Source organism: Aphelocoma coerulescens, chromosome 7, assembly GCF_041296385.1.
Source record: "Aphelocoma coerulescens isolate FSJ_1873_10779 chromosome 7, UR_Acoe_1.0, whole genome shotgun sequence".
Taxonomy (NCBI): Eukaryota; Metazoa; Chordata; class Aves; order Passeriformes; family Corvidae; genus Aphelocoma; species Aphelocoma coerulescens.
Window position 1 is genome coordinate 26797537 of NC_091021.1, and position 26758 is coordinate 26824294.

At 41.6% G+C, this 26758-nt stretch overlaps 1 protein-coding gene across 1 annotated transcript in view; it reads right to left on the bottom strand.

Annotated features, from left to right (window-relative positions):
• Positions 1–15937, bottom strand: part of CNTNAP5 (contactin associated protein family member 5) — a 272841-nt gene extending 256904 nt beyond the window's left edge. Inside the window, exon 1 of the mRNA XM_069020986.1 lies at positions 15605–15937. Within this exon, the coding sequence (XP_068877087.1) occupies positions 15605–15680 (76 nt within the window). The 5' untranslated portion in view covers positions 15681–15937. The remainder of the gene's footprint in view (positions 1–15604) is intronic.
• Between the last annotated feature and the right edge of the window lie 10821 nt (positions 15938–26758).

The following is a 26758-nucleotide window of genomic DNA, read 5'->3' on the forward strand; positions in this document are numbered from 1 at the left end:
TACTTTTAGGTACATATTTGTATATATTCATAGACAATTACCTTTGAATGTTTATATAACTGAAGACACTTATACTTGAGTGCAAATATAACAGCATTAAAAGGAAACGGGAATGAATTTTGCATGCCAGGTTCCACGAAAGTTTGGACCTCATGGATTGGAAGAAAGGACTTTCCAGTGCCAAATAAGCAATAAAGAGACAAGGTGCTAGGCTGGAGCAGATAAAGCAGACTCTGCTGTCTCTGAGCTGCCCGTTCAGCCTGAACATTCGCAAATCCCATCTGCAGTTTCAGATAAAATTACGTGTTTTCCTGCTTCTAGCAGGGGTTGTGTCTCCTTGCCTGGAAGGTGATTTTCCTGAAATCAGGAGTATTGCTAGTGTTTTTCAGTTTTATTATTATTATATTAAAAGACCCTCAGTTTTCCTTTTCTTTCTACTTTATGTACACTTTCACCATAAAACAATACTTCCCACATTATTTACCACCTCTAATAGAAGAGAGGCAGGATTGCATCTATCAGCGTGACACAGAGAGTAAGAGGAATGCATTTAATCTTGAGGAAGAAGTAACAACATCTGGACACAGGCTGGACTGCAGAAAGCCAGAGGAGTCTACAGTGGTAAGGCTGAAGGACAGGGAGGACAGTGATCCTGAACTCAAAAGTGGTGAGAATTAGAGAGATCATGGGAGAAAAAGCAGCTCACCCTCTGTTTTTTTTGACTTTGAGACACAGATTAGTCATTGAATCAGAAGGCTGAGCAGAATAAGCAAGAGGAAAAGAAAAAGGGGAAAAAAAAAAAAAGAGGTCAAGCACTTGGAGCGTGACTGAAGACAAGTTGAAAGCTAGTGAGAGAACTGACTAAATGGCAGAGACAGAAATCAGAGCACAGCCTGCATAAAGGTCCTTCTGGATGTACTCTTTCTTCTTATCACAAACAGCAGCAGGCTCTTAAGTGGAGAGCTCAGAAGGTGTAGGGGTAACTAATGATGTCCCTTCCGAAGCAACTTCTTTGGCATTCTTAAAATCAGACATAATCAGTACAAAGAGTCCACCCCTGACACCACAGAAAAACTTCAGTGCTGAATTGCACAGCGAAACAGGGAAAGTTTAATCACAGAAATTCCTTTAGCTCATTGCAATGTCTTTTTCTTGGTAATGCAGAGCATCACGACCTCAGTAACCATCATTAAATGAGAAATGACAGCAAGTCACAAATTAGAGTAAATCTTGGAAAGGACTGCATACAAGTCAAATTCCTAATGACTCATCTTCAAAAAAAATTGTAAATGTCTAATTAACCAGGATATTGAAGCTACTCAATCTTAGAAAGTTATTCTCTTCTCAAAAGAAAAAAAGAGTACAACAAAGGCAATAATGTAAAAATTGTAACTGATGGATTTAATCAGGGAATTCTTTCAATCTACCACCTCATTTTTTATTTTAGTAATTGTAACAGAACGGATTCCTATAAAAGCGGCAACATCTAAGATATTATCCTGCTTTGTACGAATAGCTGATAGTGCACACACCTACAGCTTTTTTGTTAAAATGTCATATACAGGTAAATGCACATACAGAAGCCAGTAGAATGATCTGGAGGTATTATTCAAGATCAAATTTCCAGTGTTCCATTTACAATAGGAAATTGTGAACTAAATAAATAGTCACAAGAATTCAGGAATCTTTTGAGAATTTGATATCTCATTGTCAGGGCTGAGAATTCATTATTTGATTTCAAGATGGAGGAACTAGCATTTAGATGATACAAGGAAATAAATAAAAATAACTTAAATTCCTTTAAATGAAGGGGAAGAGAGAGAACGTACATTCATCAGCTCTACATACTTTTCAATAATCAGAGTCTATTAGGAATTATAAATACTTTTCTTCCATTCAAACCATTCTGGCTTCTCATCCTGTTTACTGGAACGTTTAACTTCAGTGAGCACACAGCACTCAGTTCAGTTCATCATTGCTTAACTGTGTTATTGCTTTTCTAAATGTTATGCTAAGAATTAAATCCTCTGGACTGAACTGAAACATGTTTATATTGTAAAACACAACCTCAATAGTCCTAATGAGATTCTGTAGCCATTTACTTTTCAAACTACAAAGGCAGGTATTTAAATGTTAAATAAACAAAGCATCAGACACAGAAAATGTGACCTGAAAAATGAAGATAATTTCCCCAAAGATTCTTAGAAATAGCTCTTGAAGTGCTTTTTCACTTGTTCTTCCATCAAAACTAACCAATAACCTTAAAAAACTATTCAGCCATTTCTAGAAGACATCCATCTGATACAAATCCTTTACTGACCTGAAAAATACCAGTGCTTGTCTGTTTTCAGAAAGGTCTTTTCTATTACCCTGCTGATTTAACACACTTGATTCTACCATTTCAATATTTGAGAGACTCAGCTTTTAATTTATCTGAAATGATATCACAATGCCCAAGTAGCTTGATATTGCCAGATTTGGGGTCTTTGACAACTGCTTTACCCAGAAAAAAGCAATAAGGAACAAAGCTGGGGAAATGCAGCCATTGCTGAGTCTCTTGCTATCAGGAGGGGGAATATTGAAAGCAGTACTTAGTGCAGAAGGGAAGGTCCAAACTCATGAAGGAGGTGGTCCTATTTCTTTCCTATTTGCACCTCAACACGTTCCATCAGAAACCACCACTTTTCCATGGCTCTGGCAGAGGAAAAATAGACGTGACTTCTTATTCTGAATTCTCATAGAATCTCTTTTTAATTAAACTTTTCCTTCCCCCAGGGAAGCTTAACATATATCAACAAAAAAAAAAAGAAAAAAAGAAAAAAAAAAAAAAGAGATTTCTGATAATGTAGGCAGATTCACTCTAAGCCTGGTTCATTTGCATAACTGAGGACCGCTTCACACTGTTCTGATCTTCTTGGTCACTTCAGTGAATGAAGTGAGGCAATATTTATTCATAACACACTAAGTACAAGCATAAGATTTACTTGCTAGTACATGTAAGAATATTACAGGAAGCAGTTTTTAATCATTCTGACAAAAGTATCATGGAGGGGGATAATCCCATGGCTGCATTTGGCTTCAAACACACTGGTAGTAGCCTCAGACTCCTTGGTACTGTGCTTCATGCAGGAATAGCCTCAATTAAATATATGGACTTAATTATTAACACAATGCTTTGGAGTATCATGAATGACTCCTGCCTTCTTTCCTATGTTCATGAAACAACCTCAAAAGTAGGTTACAGGCACAGAAAGGAGGAGAGCTTTTCCATCACCGTTATTTCCTAGTTGAAGATAATACAGATACATGGATTGTGGATATCTAAGAACTACTAAACTCTTACCTTCAATACCAGCTTAGTGAGTTTCCCATTTCTTAGTTAAGGACTATTCCAAAAAAACTCTCATTCCTTGAGAGTTGAAGGTTTAGTTTGCTAGTCGCAGATTACAAAGGTCTGGATGTTCTCATCAAACTAGCTGTTAGAGACTGCCACCAGTCAGTGACATACAAATTTGCCAAAGAAGCAGAAAATACATTTGCATTCATATGGACCCTTCAGAGCAGATCCTTTGCTGTTATCACTGGCATAAAGAGATCCCCCCACTAGGATAAAGACCTTGTGCTTCACACTTACTAACACAGAAAACCCATTCCTGTCCTGAAGGAGTCTAAATCAATTACCCTTCTCTGTGCAGCTCATGGAAGAGAAGAACAGGCACTTCCAGCTGTGAACTGTTTTTCTCCCTGCCTGAACACTGAAATAAATGCCTGTCTTCAAATTTACAAAGCTTAGCTTGAACATGACTTTATAGATTTTCTCTGAATTTCCTCTAAGCTAAGATTATATTTTCCCTTAATGTAAGAAATAAAAGAAATAGCCCTTCTCTTGTGCAGGCCTTCTGACTATCTTAGGACTGTACTTTATAGTTATATTTAATCAATACTATTGTTTAATTTAATATGAATGCATCATTTTCATCACACAATTTTAGTTTAGTACCCAGGCAAGCAACTTGGGGCAAACTTAGACATTCTCGCAGGGAGATGCAAGTTAGTTTTACCCACGGAGAAATGACTGGAAGGACACACTGCTCAAAAAAGATGTTTTGTTTTCCTGGTTGTCAGCCAACCAGCCCATAGCTCTCACATTGAAGACTTCATAATTGCAGATTTACACAAAGACCCTGTAAAAGTTGCTGCATACTGACCTCACGAGAGAAGGCCAGCACAATCACAACAGTTTGGAGACTCCATTATTCATGGATGCAGTTGGTACTTTTAAAAGAAGCATTATTGGTTATATTAAGTTATTGCCTAGCATAGGAACCACTTCCTCCAACTCCTGTTGGCAGGTGAAAGTCTGTATACACATGGACATTTAGCCCTAATGAGATAGAACAGGTAAACTCAAGCTCAAAACAATTAAGCACATCACCTAATGATGCCTGGGAAAGCTTTCAAAAAGTCAAGCATCAAACCCAGACCTTTCATATTTGAAGAAGGTGCCTCTTCCCTAACACCCACACTTTCATCCTAACAGTTAGGGGGTTTATGTTAATTTTCACATGCTACATTTTCCAGTGCAGCAGAAAAACAGATAATTGCACTTGTAATTGTGGTGTACCCTGGTAAAGTCTGTCAGGTGTTAGAATGCTGACCCCACTGCCTGTGCTAATTAGATGAAATTGAAAAAAAGCCCAGGCTCTATAAATCAGATGCTGCTAAGGTTAGGATGGGTGGAAGACAGAGAGGGTAGGAGGAAAATCTGTTCTCTTATAGTTCTGACTCACTGTCTGCTTGCTATCAGAGAAAGGTTTTCAAATCACGACTTCCTTATTTAATTCAAAGAAGCCATTAATGCCTGGACCCAATGGCACAACTGGTGATGTTTGGATCAAGGCTGTCACGGCAAGTGAAATAACATGTATTTGCAGAGAAATGGGATGAGTCATGGCAGCTGACACCACCTCCTTACACAAGCTTAAGTGGAAAATGACTTGTGTTTGGCGAGCAGGTCTTTATCTCTTCTGCTGAGGTCTGAAGGAGGCAGCTTCCTTCATACTGGTTGGCCTTGTCTGACAAAGCCATCCACAGCTCCTAAGCAAAAGCACAGATGAAAAGTACATCTCCACTGCTTGTCTGAAAAACAATCTGGGCTTTTGCAAACAGTTGGTTATGAATGTGGGTGTGTTAAGGAGTTTGTAATCCCAACTCCCAATGAAGCAGTAAAGAGACTGCTTTGACTCGTGCAGTCTCACTGGAGGAGGCCCCAGGAAATAGGATCAGCTACCAAGTGGAGGTTTCAAAAGGAAAATAGTTTATAATTTGCAAAAAAAAAAAATCTTACTTTATAGTTAAAATGTTTAATGTTAGTAATTTAGCAAGCACATGTACCTAATGTTACTAACAAAAAAGCTAGCTATGTGTTTTCTAGGAAAAAATTCTCATCTGTGGACCCAGCAGCACCAGCAACGTGAGCTCATAATTGCCTGGAAGAAATACCCTTGGACTACCAGCTTTTCTGAACACCTAAAATGTTTTCTGTAATGATTGTAAAATGCTGATATCACAGTGTAATCCTATGTATTACAGTGGAGTGTATTCAACTCAACAGAACAGGAGGCTTCAGAAAACAGAACAACTGTTGATAAAAAACACGAAGAAGTGAGCAAAAGGATGGGCAACTTTAACTAGTTGTATTGTCAGGGGTGGCACAGAGTATGACAGTAGAGCAGGTCAACTCACTCTCAAATGATGTGCTCAAAAGAACAGCAACCACCAGGAAAAAGGACAGTTCTTCCCACTGCTGACACGTACAAACACAACTTGCATTGCATACATTGACAGGCAGATTTTAAGGAAAATAACTTTGCAGAAGAACAATAACAAGGATTTACATGCTGAATTAACAGGCTTCTGAAGAAAAGATGATCTGAAATTCAAGTACGAGTCATTCCCTTCATTTTCATGAAATTTAGACCAGATTCCAGATGAACTGAGCCTGCACAAGAATTCAGTGAATAACTGTCTAAGAATAATGAGAATTAATATTACATATAAGATGAGCTCTGTACTTAAGAAGCAGAGTTGGGAAAAGGGAATTTGATAATCCATAAATATTTGAATGCTGCAAGCTACATCTGATTGAAATTCATCAAATTTTCATTTTCTTTTCCAAACAAACAGTCTCTGTGAAAAATGCCATAGCTGTTTAATCTTCCTCAGGGTTGCTGAAGAAGATTCTTCCTCTAAAATTAAAATGCAAACTATTTTTCTACAAAATTAAAAAATAATAAAACAACACAAACCAACCCCTCTGAACTCTTGGGGGCGGTTAGGAAGCAATCCAGTGGCACTGTTCTTTCTGTGTAAAACTTCTGCCTTCTTTGTGATGCTCTGTTTAGTGTTGACATAGGAGGTGTACCAAGGGTTAGGCAGCCTAGGGGTAAAGTGCCCACCTAGAATCCAATATACCCAAGTTCATACTCTATTTTTTCAGAGGCTTCCTATGTAGCTTTACACATAACACCTGAGCTCCTCTGGAGCACCAGTCCCTGTAGGGGCACTGATGCTCCCCTTCCCACTGATATGTCCATCCAGCAGGAGATGGGCAGATGGCCACCAGGATTATCTGAATACACAGCATCCTGCATGTTCCAGAGCATGTGCTCTGCCTAGGAGAGGCTCACTGTAGGCATTTTCACAGGCATGTAGAGATCATGAGACTTTACAGTCACTAAAAAGCCTCCATTATTTTCACTGAGGTCATCCCTGCAGGATTATTTAGATTTCAGATTATTTATAGGATTACGTAGGTGCACTGCAAGTTCTCCCAAGGCCAGGTTTACAGTACCATATCCTGTGAACAGAAGCTTCCTCTCCACTGTGTTTGCCATTTCTATTGGGTTTAGCTTACCCTCTGCACTGTGGAAAATGAGCACTCCTTAGCTCTTTATCCTGAGGGGCAGGCGTTTATCAAAATCTATTAAATATTTAGACCTTTATAGCACATAATGCTGCTAACTTGTTTGACTTAAATTATGCCCTACTGGCAAATCAAATTAGAGAAGATTTGAGAAAATCTACCTTTTAAAACAAAAGCTGATTTTCTCCGTGTTCAGCCATTTGTGGGATTAACTTTTTTAATGGGTTTTTACATGCACAGTGTTTTTGTTTTCATGGATACTAGAAGAGGATGAATTATTCATCGGGGAAAAAACATCTACAACATGCATTTTCATAGCTTATTTGGTCCCCTTTGTCCTATTCATAAATCAATCCTGATTACTACAAATGAACGTGTTCCCACTAACGGTTCACTGATGACTCACTTGGACCATTAATTTAGACCTCTTCACTGAGTGCCTTAGGAAGCTGCCACTAGTAATAGAAAACTGGAAGAACATTCTTTGTGACCTTCTCTCCTTGCCTGCCACCCTGGACTCCATCTCCTGCTCCATTCCTTATGTATAATTTTATAGACACAACACATATTGTCCAGTTAGAACGTGCCACTTCCCCTCCTACTCCAGCGACAAATTTGCATGAAGGGAAGGAAGAAAATTATATATTAATGCTCAGCAGGTTGCTTTTACAACCTAGGAGGAGGACAGAGAGCAATGGCTCAGTATCTACATCTTAAGTGGGGGCAATTGATGCCCAAACATAAAGACATCATTGAACTATTATGGGAATGACTACAGATGTGTCACTGGTGACATAGATCACAAGGCATTTGTTTCTGTTCCTGAAGTGCTGACAAGCTGTCATCAGTGAAGAACCATTGTCATCCAGGAACAATGCTTCACCATTTAGGGCAGTAAATGGAACAAGCCAATTCTTATCCAGGCAGTACAGCATTTATCAACTCCTTATTGTCCAGCTGGGAACAAAGAGAGGATTCTACCCATTTGAAAATTATTATTATTATTTACTACTATATTGGCAACACAGTGCACTGAATAGTTTTAGAAGAAAAATTTATGCCCCAGAATTCCTAAGGGTCAACACTCAATCTTTCTCAATACACACAATAAAAGAGAGAAGGAAAACACATTTGTTTCCTTCCCAGTCCAACTGCTGCAGTGCCACAGCAGTTAGCATTGAACACCATTCTGTTTCACGTGCTGGGGCTCTGTGCTGAACCCTAATTACCAATGTCAAAAGGGAAACGTTCCTCACAATGATACCAGTTATTCTGTGCAGCTTCCACTGCTGTGGTTGTTGCTGAATATCTTCTGCGTATTTCCAAGTACCAAGCTGAACAGAATGCCATGTGTCCCACTGCAACTCACTGCTCTTTATGCCATAAAGATATCACAGATCCCAGGCAATTAACAGTTTGGAAAAGAGTACATTAACACCAGCTACTAAAAGCCTTTTATAGTCTTGAATGGTATTCACTGAGCAATTACAAAGTTAGCTTTTTCTTGTTACTGCTCTTAGGAGTTCATGTAACAGTGATGCTCATTAAAAATACCCCTTAACCTCAAATTCGGAGTTGTATTGTCCAGCATGGAAACAGTGGTGGCATTTTATAAGTTAATCACTGGTGTAACATGTCTAATGTTGACTATGAAGGAGAGAGTTACAGAGACTCTTCCCGGCAAACCCCCAGGACCTACACCCAGCTCACTGATAAGCCAGTCTTATGGTCAGGAATCTGGGCTTCCCTGTCCCAATACAAGCACACCAGCACAATCCTGGAGCTGAAACAACCTTCAGATCGTGAATCACAGCGATGATGGATGCTACTTTAAATTTAGTTACTTAGATAATCTCCATTCATGACAGGATTGTTGAGCTCCTGTTATCCAGAGTCTGTTTCAATCAGACTCAAATTGAGGGAAAAATCTTCTAGTTCATTAAAAACTGCCTCCTACTTGCAACACACCAGCACACAGGGGTCTGATTCCAAGCCTGACTCCCCTCTGATATGGCACGTGCAAAATGAGGACAAATAGTAGGCTGGCACTGATACAGAAGAGACTAAGGGCCTAGCTCTGCCTTTGTGATGTGATTCATTTCTTGACATTTCTTTCTAACACTAAAGCCTTCTTCTCAACCAGGAAAAAGTCTCCAAATTCATATACAATATCTGAAAAAGAGTAGAACAAGCATCTCTCTTCCAAAATTATTTCCACAGACAACTTCTGCCATAGAAGAAAAATTATTAATGATGTCCATGAACTGATCACATTCTGCAGTCCTGGCTGCACCACACTTGTGGTAATTGGGTTATTCAAGGACTATACAGGTTGAGATCTCTGGGGCTGCACTAGAGAATGCAAGGTTGGAGACTGGTGAGGTCCTGACTGTAACAGAGAAGCACTGGGTAAAATAAAACCTGCCATTATCACTTTGAGCTTAGTACCTTATTTTCAGTTTAAGTACTACAACTGTGAATTAAGAAAAAAAAAACCCAACTCTGCAGGCTTTTAATTCACAGGTTACAAAATACAACATAGTAATTGAATGGACTCTAATTCCCATTCAGATTGTAGATAGGCAGGGTCATGCAGACTTCCAGTGCTTTACTCTGAACCTGCACTGATAATCTCTGAGCACAAAGTTCTGTAGGAGATGGACCAAGTTATCCAAGTTCCAGCATATGTTTGTAAGAATGCATAGAAAGAGTTAGTATCATGCAAAGGAAAAACACAGCCAGAAAAATGGGATTCCTCCCCTGGAATACAGATTGAGCAAGATCCTTCATGACATTTACAAATGGCTTCATGCTCTCTCTTTTACTTAGCTACTTTCCTTTATTTTTGGAGAAAATACCAGCTAAAATATTAAATATTTTCTTCATATATCTAAATATATCTGTGTAGAAGGCCAATTAGATCACCATAAACACATGAACTACCTATTTTTTTTAACTGCTTAACAGAGCATATAATTAGAAGATAAATAAATCCATGCTTTAGCATATTTTTTTTATCCCCTCTAAATTCTATGTTGAATTGTTTTCATCATTTAAAACATCAGCTACACTCATCTAGTGAACAAATGGCATTTCTAGCCCAAGACAACCTGCATAAGGCAATTAAAAAAAAAAAAAATCAATGACAACATTAATACAAGGAAATTAATAATCCATTATACCAGCCCAGCACAGAGTACAAACAAAAAAAAAAACACCCCCCACTTCTTTTTCCCTAACTCTACAGACATGACAATATGTCTGCTGATGCTTCCTGCCTTAGCAAGTGATGCCTTCAAAGTCTCCAAGAATTGCCTGTGATTCTAAACCTTTATTATACCATGATCATATTCTCTTCCCCTTTCTCTTGGTTTGAGGAAGCTTAGTTAAAAGCAAAAAGAAAGCAATTCATGTCTCTTAAAGGCTTTACTGACAGCAGAAGGAAAATGTTCGTGCAGATCTACCAGTTCTTTTCTCTTTTGCATAGACCCAGAAGAGATGAGTCCTGCAAGAACCACATCCCACAGAGATGATGCTTGCATCAGTAAGGCCACAGCAAACTGAAAAAGTGGATGCTACAGGACCAGAATATCATTCCCCTAATCCTGAGGGTGGAAAAACACAGCAGAGTTCTTCATTAAAAAAAAAAAAAAAGCACAGCAGGTTACCTGGTGCCCTGTATAGAGAGCCCTGGAACACTAGGTAGAATTCTGGCAACGGGAAAGGAGTTATACAGACAGAAAGCCTGACACGTGTGAGCTGGCAGATACACCTTCAGTCCTTTGTTTCTCCCGTTCTCGTGTCTCTTTCAGAGGAAGGGATACGTAAGACTGTAATTCAAGTTTGCCAATAGAGCTGAAAGGTGCCACATCTATAGAAAATCCATTTTGGGGGCTAAAAATAAGTAAATGCTACCTCACACTCCCACTGCCTTCAGATTCGTATTCATTTCAGTATTCAGATATCCAAACTCCACTTGCTTCAAATACCAGCAGAGAAAGGAGAAGGAGGGGAAGAGAAAATGAGGAGTAGTGTATGGATTTAGAAACTACTACATATAGCAAATATGAATATGAATCAACAACAGAGAATGGGACACAACCATGCCATATGGGATCAACTCAGTTGACCCCTAAGGCTTTATTTTAGATACTCAGATTCTCACATTGACTGTACATTTATTTCTTGTTTATATACACTCTCCCATTGGTAAAAGAATGATTACAGTGCTTAAAAAAACTTCACCAGACCTACATGGACTGGAGTGCTGACAGAAGCCTGTACATGCCACGTGCAGGGGGAACTTCACAAGTATGTTGTTCTACCCAGAGTCACCATATTTTCCACTTGAAGTCTACACTTTGTTCAAGTGTACCAGGCACATTTGAAAACAATTCGTTCTTGCTGTTAATTTATAAGGAAAAATCTGCTACATTTGCATGACATTAAGAAGGAAAAAAAAAAAAAAAGAAAAGAAAAGAAAAGAAAAGAAAAGGAAAATGTCCAAGCAGATAATGCATTGAATGCTGAGATAATAACCCTGGATGGATTCCTGTGGCTGGTAATGCCATCTGCCTGGTGGATGCAGAATCCAAAGATCATTGTAGTCCATGGAAAGACCATCTTGAGACTGATTCACAGCCAAGGAGTGCTGATTGAGTCAAAGGGATTGAAAGCTAGATAGTGACAGATATGCAGGGGAGGCAGCCATCAGCTGGGGGTCATTCACAGCTTTTCTCTCAGGAAATCTCATTGTTTTGTACCATTTCTCCAGTGATACATCTGAAGGCATGAAAAAGCTAACATTTGTGTTTTCCCCCTCCCCCGTATGAAACTAAGAGAAGGAAAGCACTGAATATTATTCTCTTGTTAAGCATATTTAAGTACTGGATCCAGAGGAAAAGCCAGAGATCCTCCTTACTCAGCCTGCAAGCACATGACCCACAAACCTACGATCAATATTCCACCTATTTCAGCAGAGCTTTTCAAAACTTAGCATTTCTGACCACACGGATAGAAAGCTCACTGTTTAAGAGACCTCTTGCCTTTGCCACAGTTGACTCAACGGGTCTCATTCGTGCTGTTACACAAATCCCAAATACATCCTCCTGATCTTGATGGCCTCAAATATCCAGAGTCAGATTTTTCTCCTGTAAGTTTTCACATACACTTGTCTGACTCCTGTGCAATTATCATCACCGCAGAGGAAGGAAGGCTAAAATCAGAGTGAACACTGGTTGCCTAAAATAAATATACAAATTATGTATATAAAATTTCCTTGTCCAAAAATATATATATATGTTTTGTTCAGTATTTTTTTTCAAAATAAATAAAAAAACAGACACACATTGCCCATTTTTAACTGAACAGAATTATCAGAGACAGATGTGTCCTGTAAGACCACATGGAAATCTATTGCAGAGTAACAGACCATACATTTGCCATATATTTCTGCAAGAACTTTGGTAGAAGATCTCTTTCTACTACTCATTGAATTTCTGCAGCATTGACTGACACTTATGACTGGGTTTAAGTGAAAGGTTTGAAAGTCCCCTGATCAGCTAATAAGCGCTGATGAAGAGGGATAATAAATGTTAGTGATGCTGTGGGTGGCAGAGGTGGCTGCATTCTGGAAGAGAAACGTAATAATTTGAGAATAACTTTCTCAATGGAAGTCAGAAGGTGCCACTTGACCAGGAGGTGTTTTAATCTGCTACATCTTTCTGGCCATGTGTGAAAAGTCAGTCAAGACAGATACAAGTGCGGGGGAGGGGAGGTACAGGCGTAAGGTTCCTAAGGTGTAAAATAGCAAGAGGGGGCATTTTTAAGATACACAACACTAAACCGGGTGGAAGATCACTAACGGCTCCTGCAATTCTTTTCTGCAGCTGCAGACTAGCCCTGAACTGATTTAGCAAAGTGCTTAAGAAAAACATGAGTTCATGTCTCCTTTCATTTTTTTACTACTGCTCCCTCCTTCCAACTTTAAAATGTAAAAGAGAGGAGGAAAAAAAAGAGGCTCAACAACAAGTCTAGACTCAAAGCTACTAATGTTTTCAGATCACAGAATATGCTGCTAAAGGGCAGCTAATTTGTTATATAGCAGGCAAGGCTTTGCATCTCCTTGTCTGTCTGATAAATGTTGAAGTTTCAGTTCTCCCAGATATCATATGCAACACATTTCCAGTGTTACGTACATGGCTATTTATTCATTTTCTAGTAATTAGTATCCTGGGGAGAAATCCTATTGCCACTCTATTTACCTAATTTAATAAAATATTGCAAAACGCAAAGTGGGAGGAATTTCTTATGTTTTATTAGCATTTGGCAATTCTGATCTTTCTAATGATGTCTACTGACCCCTAGCCTGTAGCTGTGTTTCAAAGCAGTTTCTTCACCAATTCTTTCTTTAATTAAAAACTATTACCAAAGAGAAAATTAGAATCAAATATCTCAGTGGCAGAGAAGATTTTTACTTACTCAGGACTTTTATTTTACAGTAAATTAAATAATGAGAAAAGAATAATTTATTTTAAGAGTTTTATAATTTAGAAGCAAGGAAAAAAAACCAAATTAGATTAAAGACATATCAGATATTAGGAAAAAAATTAAATGAGCTGCATTCTCCCCCCCCCCCCCCCAAGCACAGTCCTTTTCAACTGTAAATACTGTCCCCAGTTTTGTTCTTGTTCACAAAATCTGTCAGAAGACCTGTTGAAGTCATTGTGAACATACCAGTTCTGGCATCTGAATGCAACTCCTTTGGCCAAAGTATTCAAATCAAGGAAGGTGCAGAACCAATCCATTCCCATTTGCACTTGGGCTTTCAAATAGAAGCTTCTGACAGTCGCCTGCACTGAAGCTCCTCATATATGGAATTGAGTTATTTCTTTTGGAAAGCTTACTGGGTACCTGGAAGCTCAATAACCCTTCAAAGCAATAGTACTTTCATACAGCTACTTGAATATATTTCTGGATACTGCTTCAATATTTTATCCTGCATATAAGCTTTCTTGGCCCAAAAGTGAGGAAGAGCGCACAGCCTCCCTGAGCTCCAACATAAGGAGATGATTTATTTAAGAAGGTGATGAATTTTCATACTGGGTGCAATTATTGAGGTCCATGCGAGCACACATAGATCTTCACATGCGAATCTAACGAGGTTTCTAGGGAACTTGCAGCTATTACAGATTCACAGGCTCCTTCACTCAGCTCCTGGGAAAGCAGTTACAGCTGATTCCATGCTAATTCATTGCTCAATGAATAAGTAAAATCTGTACAGTATAATAAAACCATTGATCATCATGCTTTAAGATTGACTCCTAAATATTTAGGAAGCAGCGCCTATTCAATGGAAATGTTTATTGGCACTGTGAAATTAAACTGTCACCCGTGAAATAGTAAAACTCATTAACGCGGAGTTTCTTTTTAAGTGTTAGGAATTAACTTTATGGCCGCATCCGTAATGGCAAGCCTCAGCCTTAAATCGCCTGCCATTTAGTATTCGCGAACGTTATTAAAACATATTAACCGTGATTTAATTGACTGAAAATTACAGACGATGGGGGGGGGAGAGGGGGGAATGCATATATAGGAGGAGAGAAAAAAGGAGAGAGGCCGGGGCGGGCAGCGCTGTTGGGAGGGGGCGGACGGACGGACGGACGGACGGACAGCGCTGACCGCGGGGCTCGGCCGGGGCAGCGCCGCCGGCGGCGCAACAGCGCCCTCTGGCGGCCGCCGCGCCCCCGCCGCCCCGCGCCGCTCCGCCCGACGGGCCGCGGGGGAGGCCGCGCCGGGAGCCCCGCTGCCAGCCCCGCCAGCCCTGCCAGCCCCGCCAGCCCCGCCAGCCCTGCCAGCCCCGCTGCCAGACCCGGAGCATCGCCTCCTGCGCTGGGCTCCGGGATCCGCCAGCACCCGGCTGCACCGGGCTCGCCCAAGCGCGCCCGTAGAGCCGCCGCCGCTGCCCGCCCGCCGGAGCACCGCAAAGCCCGGCGGCCGGGGATGCTCCTGCCTGCGTGGACCGACCCCGCAGGGCCGGCAGACATACGTGGCGAACTTACGAGCGGATCTCCCGGGGGAAAAAAAAGAGTGAATGGCGCTTTCCCAGCCGGGATATGCTGGGGCAGCAGGGACGGCGAGCACCACGCCCCGGGACCCAGCCGCGCCCGTGGGAAGCGCCCAGGGAACCGACGGTACCGCCGGGCCAGGAGAAGACGCTCAGTGCCACCGGCGCGGCTCCGCCGGGCTGGAGCCAGGCTGCCTCCACAAATCACGGCATTCCCCGGCCCTTGCGGGAAGGACCGACCCTCCCCGCCAGGCAGAGGCGCGACCCCGGCCCCGTCCCGGTCGGTGGCCCGCAGCCGAGGCACGGCGACAGCGGCCACAAAAAGATGCAGCCAGCGAAAGGACGACAAACCGTGCGGAAAAAAAACCCAAGTGGCTCCTCGCAGGCTCCAGCGGCTCCTGTTCACTCCCACGTCCACACCGGCAGGACGGTGGAGAGCAGTCCCTCCATCTGGCCCCAACTTTGCATTTCTGAGCTCCATTAGCAAAGCGGAGCCGGGCTAAGTTTCTCAGAGGTCATGGCGCAGTAACCCCCTTTTTCTGGGAGTTTTTCCCCATCTCCTCCTCCCGCCTCCGCCCCAACCCGAGGCAACTCCTTGCACTCCCGCTACTCACAATTTGTTGCAGTTAATCCCAGATGCCATAAAGTGAAGAGCAGCAGAGTGAAGCCCCCGAGGGCTCGGGAATCCATCTTCAGCCTCGGAGGGGGAAGCCAGCAGCTCGCCTGTCTCCCCTGGTCCCGGTCTCCGAGCACCTCTCAGCCTCTGTGCGCTCGCTCTGCCACCGCTCATTTACTCCATACAGCATCCAAGCACTCCGGGTGAAGGGAAGCCGGGGCCGGCCGGGGGACTCCTCGCAGCCCTTGGAGGAGCCGCTCCGGACGCCAGCGGTAGTGCCCGAAGCGAGCCCGCTGCCCCGACTGCCGCCGCCGCGATTCACCTTGCGAGCGGCGGCTGGGTGGGAAGCACCAGCCGCTCGCTGGGCACCTCCTTATAGGCGAGAGCCGCGCTGCACTCCACCTCCTCCCAGCCCCCTGGAAGTTGCTCCTCCTCGCCTTCCAGGGAGGATCCTTACTGCAATCTTCACGCGTTGTTGATAAGCATCAGAGTCACGGAGTAAATCAGATGCCTAGAGAAAAAAAAATAAATTAAAATATGCCTTCCCCCTCCCTCCCCCCCCCCCCCCCCCACCGTTTTCCTCTCCTTTGGGTACCACTGTGTCTGGAACGTTTTAAAGATCCCCCGGCTCAGATGTTTGTTTGCTTATGAATACATGTGTTATATACACATACATAAAATATACATGGTATCCTGGCATGTACAGAGCCGACACAGCCCGACGAGCCCCAACCCCGCTGCCGAGGTTCAACCTCACGTCCAGGGAGGGGGGATGAGCCTCGGGTGGGACTGATGGTCTATCCGCTCTTCTGTCAAAGCTGGTCCAGCGCCTCCCTGCCTGGCCCTCCCGGAAGGCGGTCAGAGGTGGCCCCAGGGGTTCCAGAAGAGACACGGGGAGCTCTGGTTAGCGCCCCCGGCCTGAAGAGGAAGGTGGACCTCGGGGTAGCAGTCCCGGACCCGCACCCTTGGTGTGCGCCCCCCTCCCGACTGGCGAGGGTGATGCTTGCCAAAATCAGATTTCCTGACTGACTGACTGATTGATTACCCGACTGCTCGGCAGCTGAATGGGCTGGGATTATCTTCCCGAGGGGTGTACACGAAACTTGAGTTGAACAAGCATCCTGCCCTCCCCCGGCGGGGCCCGCACCGCCCCGCAGCCGCACGGGCGGGGGAAGGCACACCTGAGCCCGGGGACTCCGGCTTAGTCACTGCTGAGGTCTAACCTTGCTGCTTTGCTGCGGCGTCACCCCACATCAATAGAGTGCTGCATCAAAGTCAGGCCAAAATTGCATTAGCGATTCCGCTGTAATCTGCAAGGAGAGCGTGTTTGGATCAAGTCTTTGGGGATGGGGAGGGGGAAGCCGCTGGTGCTCAAAAGCTGCTGGTGCTCAAAAGCCGCTGGTGCTCAGCCATAATCCCTCACAGTGGCAAGGAATAATCAGAAGAAATAGACTGTTCACCAAAGCCATCCTGACTTGCCGACGGAGAGCGGAAGTTTAAATTGCTGGCATGCTGTAAACCTCATTTTAAAAAGTAAGGAAGGTGGAGAAAAGACATGGTGCTCAGCTATTAGGCGCTAACTATATCAGAGAGGTGTCAGGGGGACATCTTACCTTTAAAGGGGTAGTCAGTTTGGAAAGCAAAAGTCTACATTTAAAAATTGACTTAATTATTTCACTTTCTGTTGTTACAAGTGACACAAGTGACACAAGGTTAAACAGGAAGGATAGCTGCCTAGCACCACGGCTTTCAGTCAGAGTCAATAAAGGATTTAGCCAGACAAAACTAAGACTTAGAAAGAACTTAAAAGACTAATGAGCTCTACAACTCTTTAATTTTTGACTTCTAATACATCTGAACACACCAAGGTTTCATCTTTGCTCATGCAAAGACCTGACCCAGCTGCTCTACACTTGTGTCTGAGCAGAATGAGATTTTGGAAATTAGGGGTGGCAGTCAGACCAAGGCTAACTCCTCTACATGAGGTGTCTGCTTTCCCTTACACAGGTCCTGATAGAGGTATTGAACTGATCAGCCAGGAGAAGTTTGTGCAAGGGCACAGACACCATTGTGTCTGAGCAGGCCCATTTTGGAAAGTAGTGAGCTGTGCTCATTTCCCCCAGTGGATGGGTAGAGAGAGGGTCTCCTATTCATGTTTTCAGATCCTGGTCAGGAACATCTCATCTTCTCCATGCCAATCATATACAAGACTCTGGCCCAGGAATTAAGACCTGTATTGCTTTGCTGCATTAGGCCGGGAGGCTGGAGTATGGAGAAAATTATGTTATTAACTTGACTTTTTCAGGTGAGTGATCAAGCTTTAGAAGTGCTAACAGTGCTTCCAGAGCTACCACTTGAGTAAAGCTAAGCAGTAGAATGTATCAGAAATCTTAAGCCAGAGTGGATTTCCTCTGGAGACACAAGTCTTTGACACACTCACAACCTTGCAGCTATGTATTCTGAAATTAGCAGAGGAGTTCAAAAGAAAGAAATAAAAATGGGGAGGGGTGTTTCATGCTTTCCTTTTAAAAAATAATTAAAATTAAATTGACTGTGTTTCCAATATTTTCAGTGTCTCTTTAAACTCTCTGGCACATTGGTACACTTTTTAACTGACTCACAGAACTAATTAGTGCCTTGTTTATAGGAAAACAGATGTGGAAATGAATTATGCAGACTAATTAAAAGCTATCAGTGAATATGAGCCCCATCCTGCAATGCATCTCAGTGGTCACCAATATGGATCTGATTGCAGAATCTGGACCCCAGTTACAATATGGGTTTTCAAATCACCCTTGTGAGACACACCTCTTCCACAATCTCCTTTGTATCATAAATGCCAGGCAGGTGCCTTAAGATTTGTGAATGTTTGGGTGTGGGAGCACTACAACTGAGAAGTTATGACCAGAGTGGAGGGCTACGCAGCTGTTTGTTGCAGGAAATTATGTAAATAATGTCATGTTTAAGGGCTTTTTGCCAGCAAGATTTTTATTAGAATAAATTTATTAATTACTATTAAAGCTGTTCAGACAAAAACTGTGGCTCATCATCAATTACAGATCTGAGTACCCTGGATTGTGGGAAAACTCAGTTGTTTATTTAGTTTTAGTGTATCTGAACTTTATTCAAAATCACGATGATGGTTGCCACTGAAGGTGTTTCAAAGCCTTGGCTAAGAGTGGAGGCTTTATTACACCTATAGTTATTAGTCCTTTCTAACTCACCAGGTTTCTAATTCCTTTCTAACTCTAGCATTCACTTTTCTTCTCCTCAATGAAAGCAAAACTGACCTTAACAGTGAAAACCCTGAGATCTTTCCTTTCTATGTCAGCCTCTTCTTTGATAAATTTCATTTATACCCTTTTACCAGTCACCCAATGTTCAGTCCCTGTTTGTTACACAAGGAGAAGACACCAATACCTCCTCTTGTCCCTGTGGCAGGAAGAGAAATATCCTAATGTCTGGCACCTGTTCAGAACCTGCAACTGGCAATGCCAATCACCACTAGGTCATCTGGGGCTGTACTGAAGTGGCTGTGTTAGTTCTGGGTGAGAAAGCCCAACATGGGCATTCAGGTCCTTACTCTCTCTCTGCACCCTGATGGCAGCTGAGTGCCCCTGTTAATGCTGCCCAAGACAGGGGCACTGCATGACCTGCATGATGGGAAGACAAACAGCATCACACCAGTAGCTGGTCCTATCACAGCCTTATGGGCTTTACAATGCAAGCCACAAATTGCTGAAGTTGAGCATTTAAGGTTTTTAGCCCCAGTGTCCTCAAGTCTATTCTACCAGTCTGGAGCCTTGATATTTGAGCTGAAGGAACCATTTGTGGGAATTAGATGAGAGAATATGAATAGGAGAGCAAAGGAAGGACATGAACGCGTAAGGAAGAGCAGGAAAAGCTGGCTGGCATCAGGGAAATAAGGCAATGCATTTTTGCATTTTGAAGGAGAAAGCTTTTTTATTTAAATGTTTATCTGAGGAGGTGAGTTTATCTGTGATCAGATAAACTTGTTTTCTTTCCTGGAGTCAGTAAACAGCATTAGTACTGCTATAACCCATGTTGAGCTTGCCAGTAGAAGCAATAGCAGTTTAGCCCATGAATACAAACAATCCAGCTGTTTGGGTAATTGCACCTGGAAGCTTTATCTCTGACCCTGACTGTACAGCATTCATGGAAGGAGAATAGCATTGCATATATGCAAACTTAATTGTACATGGCTTTGGGATCACATATTGCAGTTTCCTGTTGATAACTAAGAATTTGTCTGAAGAATATGTTTCCCATCAAAAAACCTAAAGGTCACATAAAAAAAACCCCTAAAGGTCATTTATTTCTTTTTCTTTTCAAGTATTCCCCTATAAATAGAAAGGACTCATTCATTAAAGAGAATATGTGGGAAGCTTTCATAAAATACACCGACCCCAACCAGGTGAGTGCAACAGCAGGCTGCTCATTATCCTTGGATAGTTCCACAGCATACCTAAGTCCCGAGGATAGGAAAATTTAATGATCTGCTGGGATAATCTGATGGCCAGTAGCATTTTTGAGATGCATGCTGAGATTAGGTAAAAGAAATCAGATGTCAAGCTGTGCAGCGATTATTGGAAGACAAAGAACTAAAATCACCACTTCCTCCCCCTGGCCTTTCCCCACATTATTTTACCACTGTCTGCTGGTATTATTGCTTTCATTACATTATCTTGTCTGCCTATGAAGACACTTGTGTCAATCATGGCCAGATACAGCTACCGGTCTCAAAAGATCAATAACCTGAGTAAATAATAGTACAAATGGCTATGGCTACAAATTACCTAGGGACTGAAATAGGCCTCATTTGGGACACACTCCTCCCTGGTATGGTTCCAGTGACATTGTATGTTGCAGTGCAGGAAGGAGTCACAGAGGACACAGCCATGGTCTGCTGTCTGTGCTGGTTCCCTACCAAACACAGTGGTCAGCTCCAGCTGGGCCAGTCACAGCTGTCCCTGAGCAGTTCTGCTTTTTTACTGAAATGCAGCGTAGTCCTGGTGCATTTATTGTCCCAGAACCAGTTTTCCCCCCATGTCCAATGAAGAGATGGACTTCATGAGGTGTTGGCATAACTGCAGACCCCACTCCTGTGATCTCATCAACCACAATCAGCCCTGAAGAGACATCTCATACACAAACTAAGTACTGCAATTTCCCCCCCTTGTTTTGAAGCCATATAAATGAGAATGAAGAAACTCCTAAAAGTTCCTGTACAGTTAGGTGTCAGAGGGTGGATGTAATCCTTGGAGTACAGCTGGGAACTAACTAATGGGAACATAGTGAAATAAGATCTATGAGTCTCCCAGCTGAGGTCAAAGCCCAGCATCTGCCTCACAACACTTAGAAGCTTCAAGGCAAACAAGACCAAAAGAAATTGCAGAATCTGGGGAGGCATTTAGCAAAAATCTCTATTTGATAGGCATCCCAGTTCAGACTACAGAGTTGGAAGGGAGGAATGTTTTCTGTATGAATGCTTTTTTCCATACATAAAGAAGACAGCTTTACTTGTCACTCATTGGTGGCTATCAAGTCTCCATTTTGCAGAGATTCAGTCATTCAGTCGTGGAATTATAGTATCTGCCATGTCACCAATGTGAATAATGATATATAATGAATAGACACTGGAATAGATTTTCAGAAGCAATTAGTGATTTTGCATGAACAACCAAGGTATCCCTTAAGGGGAATTTTTTTTCAGAATGATTTGGGCCTTTACTTGCTGAATATCAGTGCCATGATCTGCCTGTTCAAAAAAGACAGCTAAAAGGAGAGGCATCCAAAATCATTAGCCTCTATTGAACATTTGCACCTCAGTCTACCACTAATCCATAGTCTCATGCTCTAGGAGAGAAACAATCATCTGGGCCTATACAAATAACAAACAACTTTGAATGTCTCCATTATTTTACTGAGGAAGTTTGCAAGGAGTGAAAAGGAGAGCTAATTTCATCAAATAAATCATTCGTGACAAATGGCTCATCCAGTGCTTGCACTCAGAAAATTATTATTAGCAACAGCTGGGCTGGGTATGACAACCTATATTCAGATATTCTCTTTACTTTTCTGCCTGTCCTTCACTAATCTCTCATTGTGGGTAGAGGTCAGAGAGGAGTGAAAAGAGGAAAGTTGTGTGGAAGCTAATGCAATCATTAGGTCATTTTTAACCTTGCTGCAATTATCATACAGAAGGAGTCAACTGAGAATAATGAAAGGCAAGATGGTAATTTAGACTCCCTTGAAAAAGAGGAAGAAATGAATACACCTTCTCTCAAAAGCCATCAGGATTTCTAGGTTCAATCCTGTGAGAACGAGCAGCTTCTGAGCACTCCTGTGTTGCTCCCTTCTCAGCATAGGCACAGGATATTCAGAATCTTGGGCCCATGTTTTTGCAGAAACCTGCCTTTCTAAAGGCTGGTGCTGTAATATCTTTGATGCAGACATTGAAGGACATGGAACAGAAAAGGAGATTAATAGAGGTTTTTTAGTCATAGTATCACTGAGCTGCTTCTGGACAAAGTACTTGCCAAGGGCTGGGCTGAAAGTTAAACTGGCCTAAACGATGAAAATTCCCATTTATGTTGTGTATGTGTGTGCATATGTGCATACACACGTGCATATATACACATATATTTGTATGTAAGTACATACAGACACACAGAAGTCTGTGTAAAACAGGAAATCAAACAAGGTAAACTCACCCCTCACTAGGAGATCCATTTAAATCCTACCTACTGACTAAAAATGTTTATTTCCTCTAGGAAGTGAATGCATTTGCATCAGAATGAAACAATTCCATGTAGACCTACCACTGTCTTTTCAGGGCAAAGTGATTTTAACTCTGTGAGAGAGAGATGATTATACAGTAATGTGTAGGCCTGAGTCAGACATGCTCATCTTACTTCTGACTGCAGCCAGCTTGAGGTATAGGAAGCCTCTGCTTTCTGCCAGTCTGGATTGCAGATTGCACTGGAGTTAATTAATCCCTCCTACTTGCTAAAGATCTGCTGACAACATGAGAATATTAACATGTTGTAACTAAGTGCAAGGGTGGATATTCAGGGGTTCTCTAGCAATCGATGTATTTTGCTTTAAGTTATAAAAAAAAATTAGTGATTTGAGCAACCACTATCAAAACTAAGCCAAAATTAGAAGTCCTACTTGATGCTTTTTTTTTTTTTTCCCCCTGACTCTCAGGATTTGTTTTTTGCTTGTTATAAAGACAGTTAGGTTGGATGGTGGTGTAAATTCCAGGGTAAGGAAGAAAATCAAACTCACCATTGAGAATGTTTATGCTGTAGATTTAAACTAGAGCAAACAAGTCCCACCATGTTCCCACTAAGATGGGGGAATCCCAGGAGGCCAAATTTCCTGTTCACTTCCCAGCTGTGTGTTGAATCAGTTGATGTTCAGGCAGAAAATGTGCACGAGTAGCCCAGATTTCACTGAGCCTGCATGAAGGAGCCTTCTTGGCTGTGGGCAGGGCTGAAGACCAAGGGGTGAAGTGCAGTAAAGAGTGCCCTGGAGTTCACCTAAATGCCAGACTTTAACCTGTCATCCACACAGTTTGAATATGAGCTAAGTTTGAGCTTGAGACTGGATTCAGACTCACTTTCAAGGGTTGCAGAGATCTATCCAGGGTCAAAAGGCAGGATTAAGCCACAGAAAGAGTGTGGCAGAGCTAGGAGGCCAACTCAAGTTGTCTTTGCTTTCTTAATTGGATTCATTGTCCCATATTATCTCTTCAGTTTGAAAATCAGTTTCATAAATGTAACAATTCAAGACAATTATAGCCATCTGTGGCAACAGCATACAGCTCTAATCCTATCTGAATAGGCAGCAAGGTACAGCAGAGACACTTGACTTTGTTTCTCCATCTTAGGGGTTAAGATGTTCATTGTAGGCAGATACAGGCAGCAGAAAATCTCAACAGTGACAGGAAGGTCACAGACATGGCAGCTGTGCTCTGTAAAAACCTTTTGCATTGTTTAATATGAAGAATCAAATGTGGAAATGAGCAGTATGTATTGACATCTACGTGTGTTAGTACCACTTAGGTAATTGAATTTATTATAAGCAACTTAATTCCCATAGTGCAATTATAACAGATGGATAAACAAGATGCAATATATTGTTTGCTTTATGACTATGATCATATAATTCCAGCTTCAATGCTTTTACTGTTTGCATGAAATACTGATTAATAAAGCTTTGAAAGGCTGTCAGACAAAGATATATGAATGTGTGATATGAGTGAAATTACTCCCCAGTATAAAATCTAGTGAAGCTGTATCGGGGATGAACATGATCTATTCTGTCCACCAGGTTCTCCTTGACAGAGACTGAGCAGTGACTATAACCAGCTATAATCATTATCCTCCACTTTCATTCTTTTTTAATCTACTTTTTTGTCCATTGAGACTATGAGCCTTTGGGAAACTGCCTCCTTCCTCCCTGTCTACGTCTATACGTGCTGTAGTTCTGACCCCACTGGGAAGGTTGTAGAAGCACAATATTACCATAGGTCAAGGATTACACAAACAATTAGCACTCTGCCAACACAGCAGTGAGCAAAAGTCACAATACCAAAAAAGGAAATAATCACCAAGAGCTTAGGAGGATGGAGGGTTAATTCATTTACCACAAAGCCATGTTACTGGAGAAGCATTCTGTGGATTAACATTACTGATACATCCATTTTGTTAAGTGGATACAGTTGTCTGCTGACACTGCTTCACTTGAGATGGACTGTATTATTGAGGTATCTCACAAAAACTGATACCAATTCACATTAGGGATTTTAGCTAAAATACAACCCAGCTTTTAAGATTTTGAGTATTTTGAAATTAGAGAATGGAGTGAGTAACAACCATTTTGGTTCTGAATTAGAAAATGTGTTTCTTAATAATTGTATTATTGCTCAGTTTTGGGAGAAAAAGGGATCCTTAACAAAAGATCAGATACCTGGCTACACTTAGGTGAAATATTTCTCTTTTTTATCACCTCAACAATGATTGAAGTGAAAGTTCAAGGTTAAATCTGTGATTTTGAGCTTGTTAGGTGATATCCCATTAATTTATGCTTCTGGTACCTAAGATTTTATCTTTTTTTTTCTGAGAATTTTTTAATTCCCAAATCTGCTGAATATGCCCTATTGCCCTTGGGAACTGCTATTTTGAAAACTACTGCTTAAACTTTCTGGGTTAAGCATCCCCTAATGGAATTGTACGTAGCTCCACCAAATTTTAATGCTGACTTACATCAGCTCTATGTCATATGGTGCTAAAATGAAATGCAGTAGCCAAATTCTAAAGGTTTTATATAATTTTAAGCTACCTGGAGAAATCAGGAGTGTTTAGCTCTGGGACATTTGTGTCTTGCACTGATACAAGGGAAGATAACACCAAATGAAGAGGACATGGAGCAAAATGATTTTTTAAATTCTGTGCTAATCTTCACAGTTCTTTTTTTTTTTTTTTTCCTTTAATAAGCTCTTTCTAAAGTGTAGATGATAGGCTGTTTTCTGGGAATAATCCTGTTTTGAGGACGGTGTTGTACACATCCATCTCTCTATAGATATCATTCTACAGGGGCAACAACATTTGAAATCAAAAAGTGCTATCTCGCTATCTTGCCCTATTTTTCTTAGAGAACTCATCTTTATTGCACTCCATAATCCATATCTGTGATGTCAAACCATGAAGCATAAACTGTAAAACAGAGGTGAGAAAGACACTTAAAAAAAAAGAAAAGTTTTGTCTTTTTGATATCGAGAGATTTAGGGTGAGAGGGCATCGTGCAACATTCTCAGTAAGTGTTGAACAAGGGATCCCCTGAATGTCAGAGGGGTCTTGAAAGAGTCTGAACTAAACTCCAACGAAGGCATTGAAAATCATTGCTCTGACTTCAATGGCTTTTGGCCAGCTTGTTTAGTGAGCTTTTCTCTCATCCCAAGAAAGGGGCCCAATTTTCTTACACCAGAGTGATGGGCAACAAACGTCCCTCAATTCCAGAATACCCTGAATTCAAGAAAGATCAACATCTGGCCACAAAGCTCTCTGCTGTTTGACTTTTAGTCTGCTGAAAGAAAAAAACTACATGCTTTCCTTCTCTATTAAATTCTTTTCTGAAGATAAAAAGTTATTTGAATGGAACAGGAGATTGCATAATCATTGTGAAGTCCTTGAGCTTTCTTCTGGCTGCAGATTTCTCTGTTAAAGTCCGGATGAGCTATACAATGTAAAAATGTATTTGGTAAGTTTTTCATTGACATTACCAGGAAAGTGTAATGACTGTTGCTCTGATGTCAGCAGGAGGTGCTGTCAAGAAGGGTAAGGAAAAAAAAACCCTTAAAACCCCCTGCAGACAATCAAGAAGAAATCTTGTACTCTTGAGTAATTACAATTCTCAAGGAAAAAAATAGACTTGGATAAACCTCGAGGCACCTTTATGTTTTTCCTTTTGAAACCTTCCATCTCCCTGACATGACGCTTTGCTGTTCTGTCATTTCTGTCATTGTGCCATGCTGGGATAGGTTTTTTTTTCAGGGGGAAGGGAATATATTTGGTCCAAATACCCCACTGTGCCAATATTTAAAACAAAGTCTTTGTTGAGACTTTTTAAAAAGTCTTTTAATGAACAAACAGATATATTCTTTGTCTGTTGGAAGAGAAGCTGCAATTACCAGGGGAATTTCATTTCAAATGGCACGTACATTTTTTATGTGGGTGGTGAGGTAGGCAGGCATCTCAGTGGTAGGTTATAGTCATGTTTGTAATGTACTTTGAATGTTACTTTTCTGCTTTCAGTATGGTGCTTTTTTTCTGAGGTGCACAGGAAGCCTGGAGCAGTAAAGAGCCTCCCTTCCATGCCATTTTCCCACTTGTAAAGAAATCACGACTGAAATTGCAGTTGTGAAGGTATGCAGTCACAGAAATTGCATCCCAGGGAGGTGTCATGTCCTGCTGCAAATTATTGCTGTCCCTTAGTCTAGACTGAAAATGGCTGAACAACTCTCTTGTGTTACTCTGTTCCTTCCTGTTGTTTCCTGTGTGGATTGTTTTCATTGCTTTCTTTCTCATTCACTTTCTTTTCACCACTCTAGCCATATCCTTTTTCC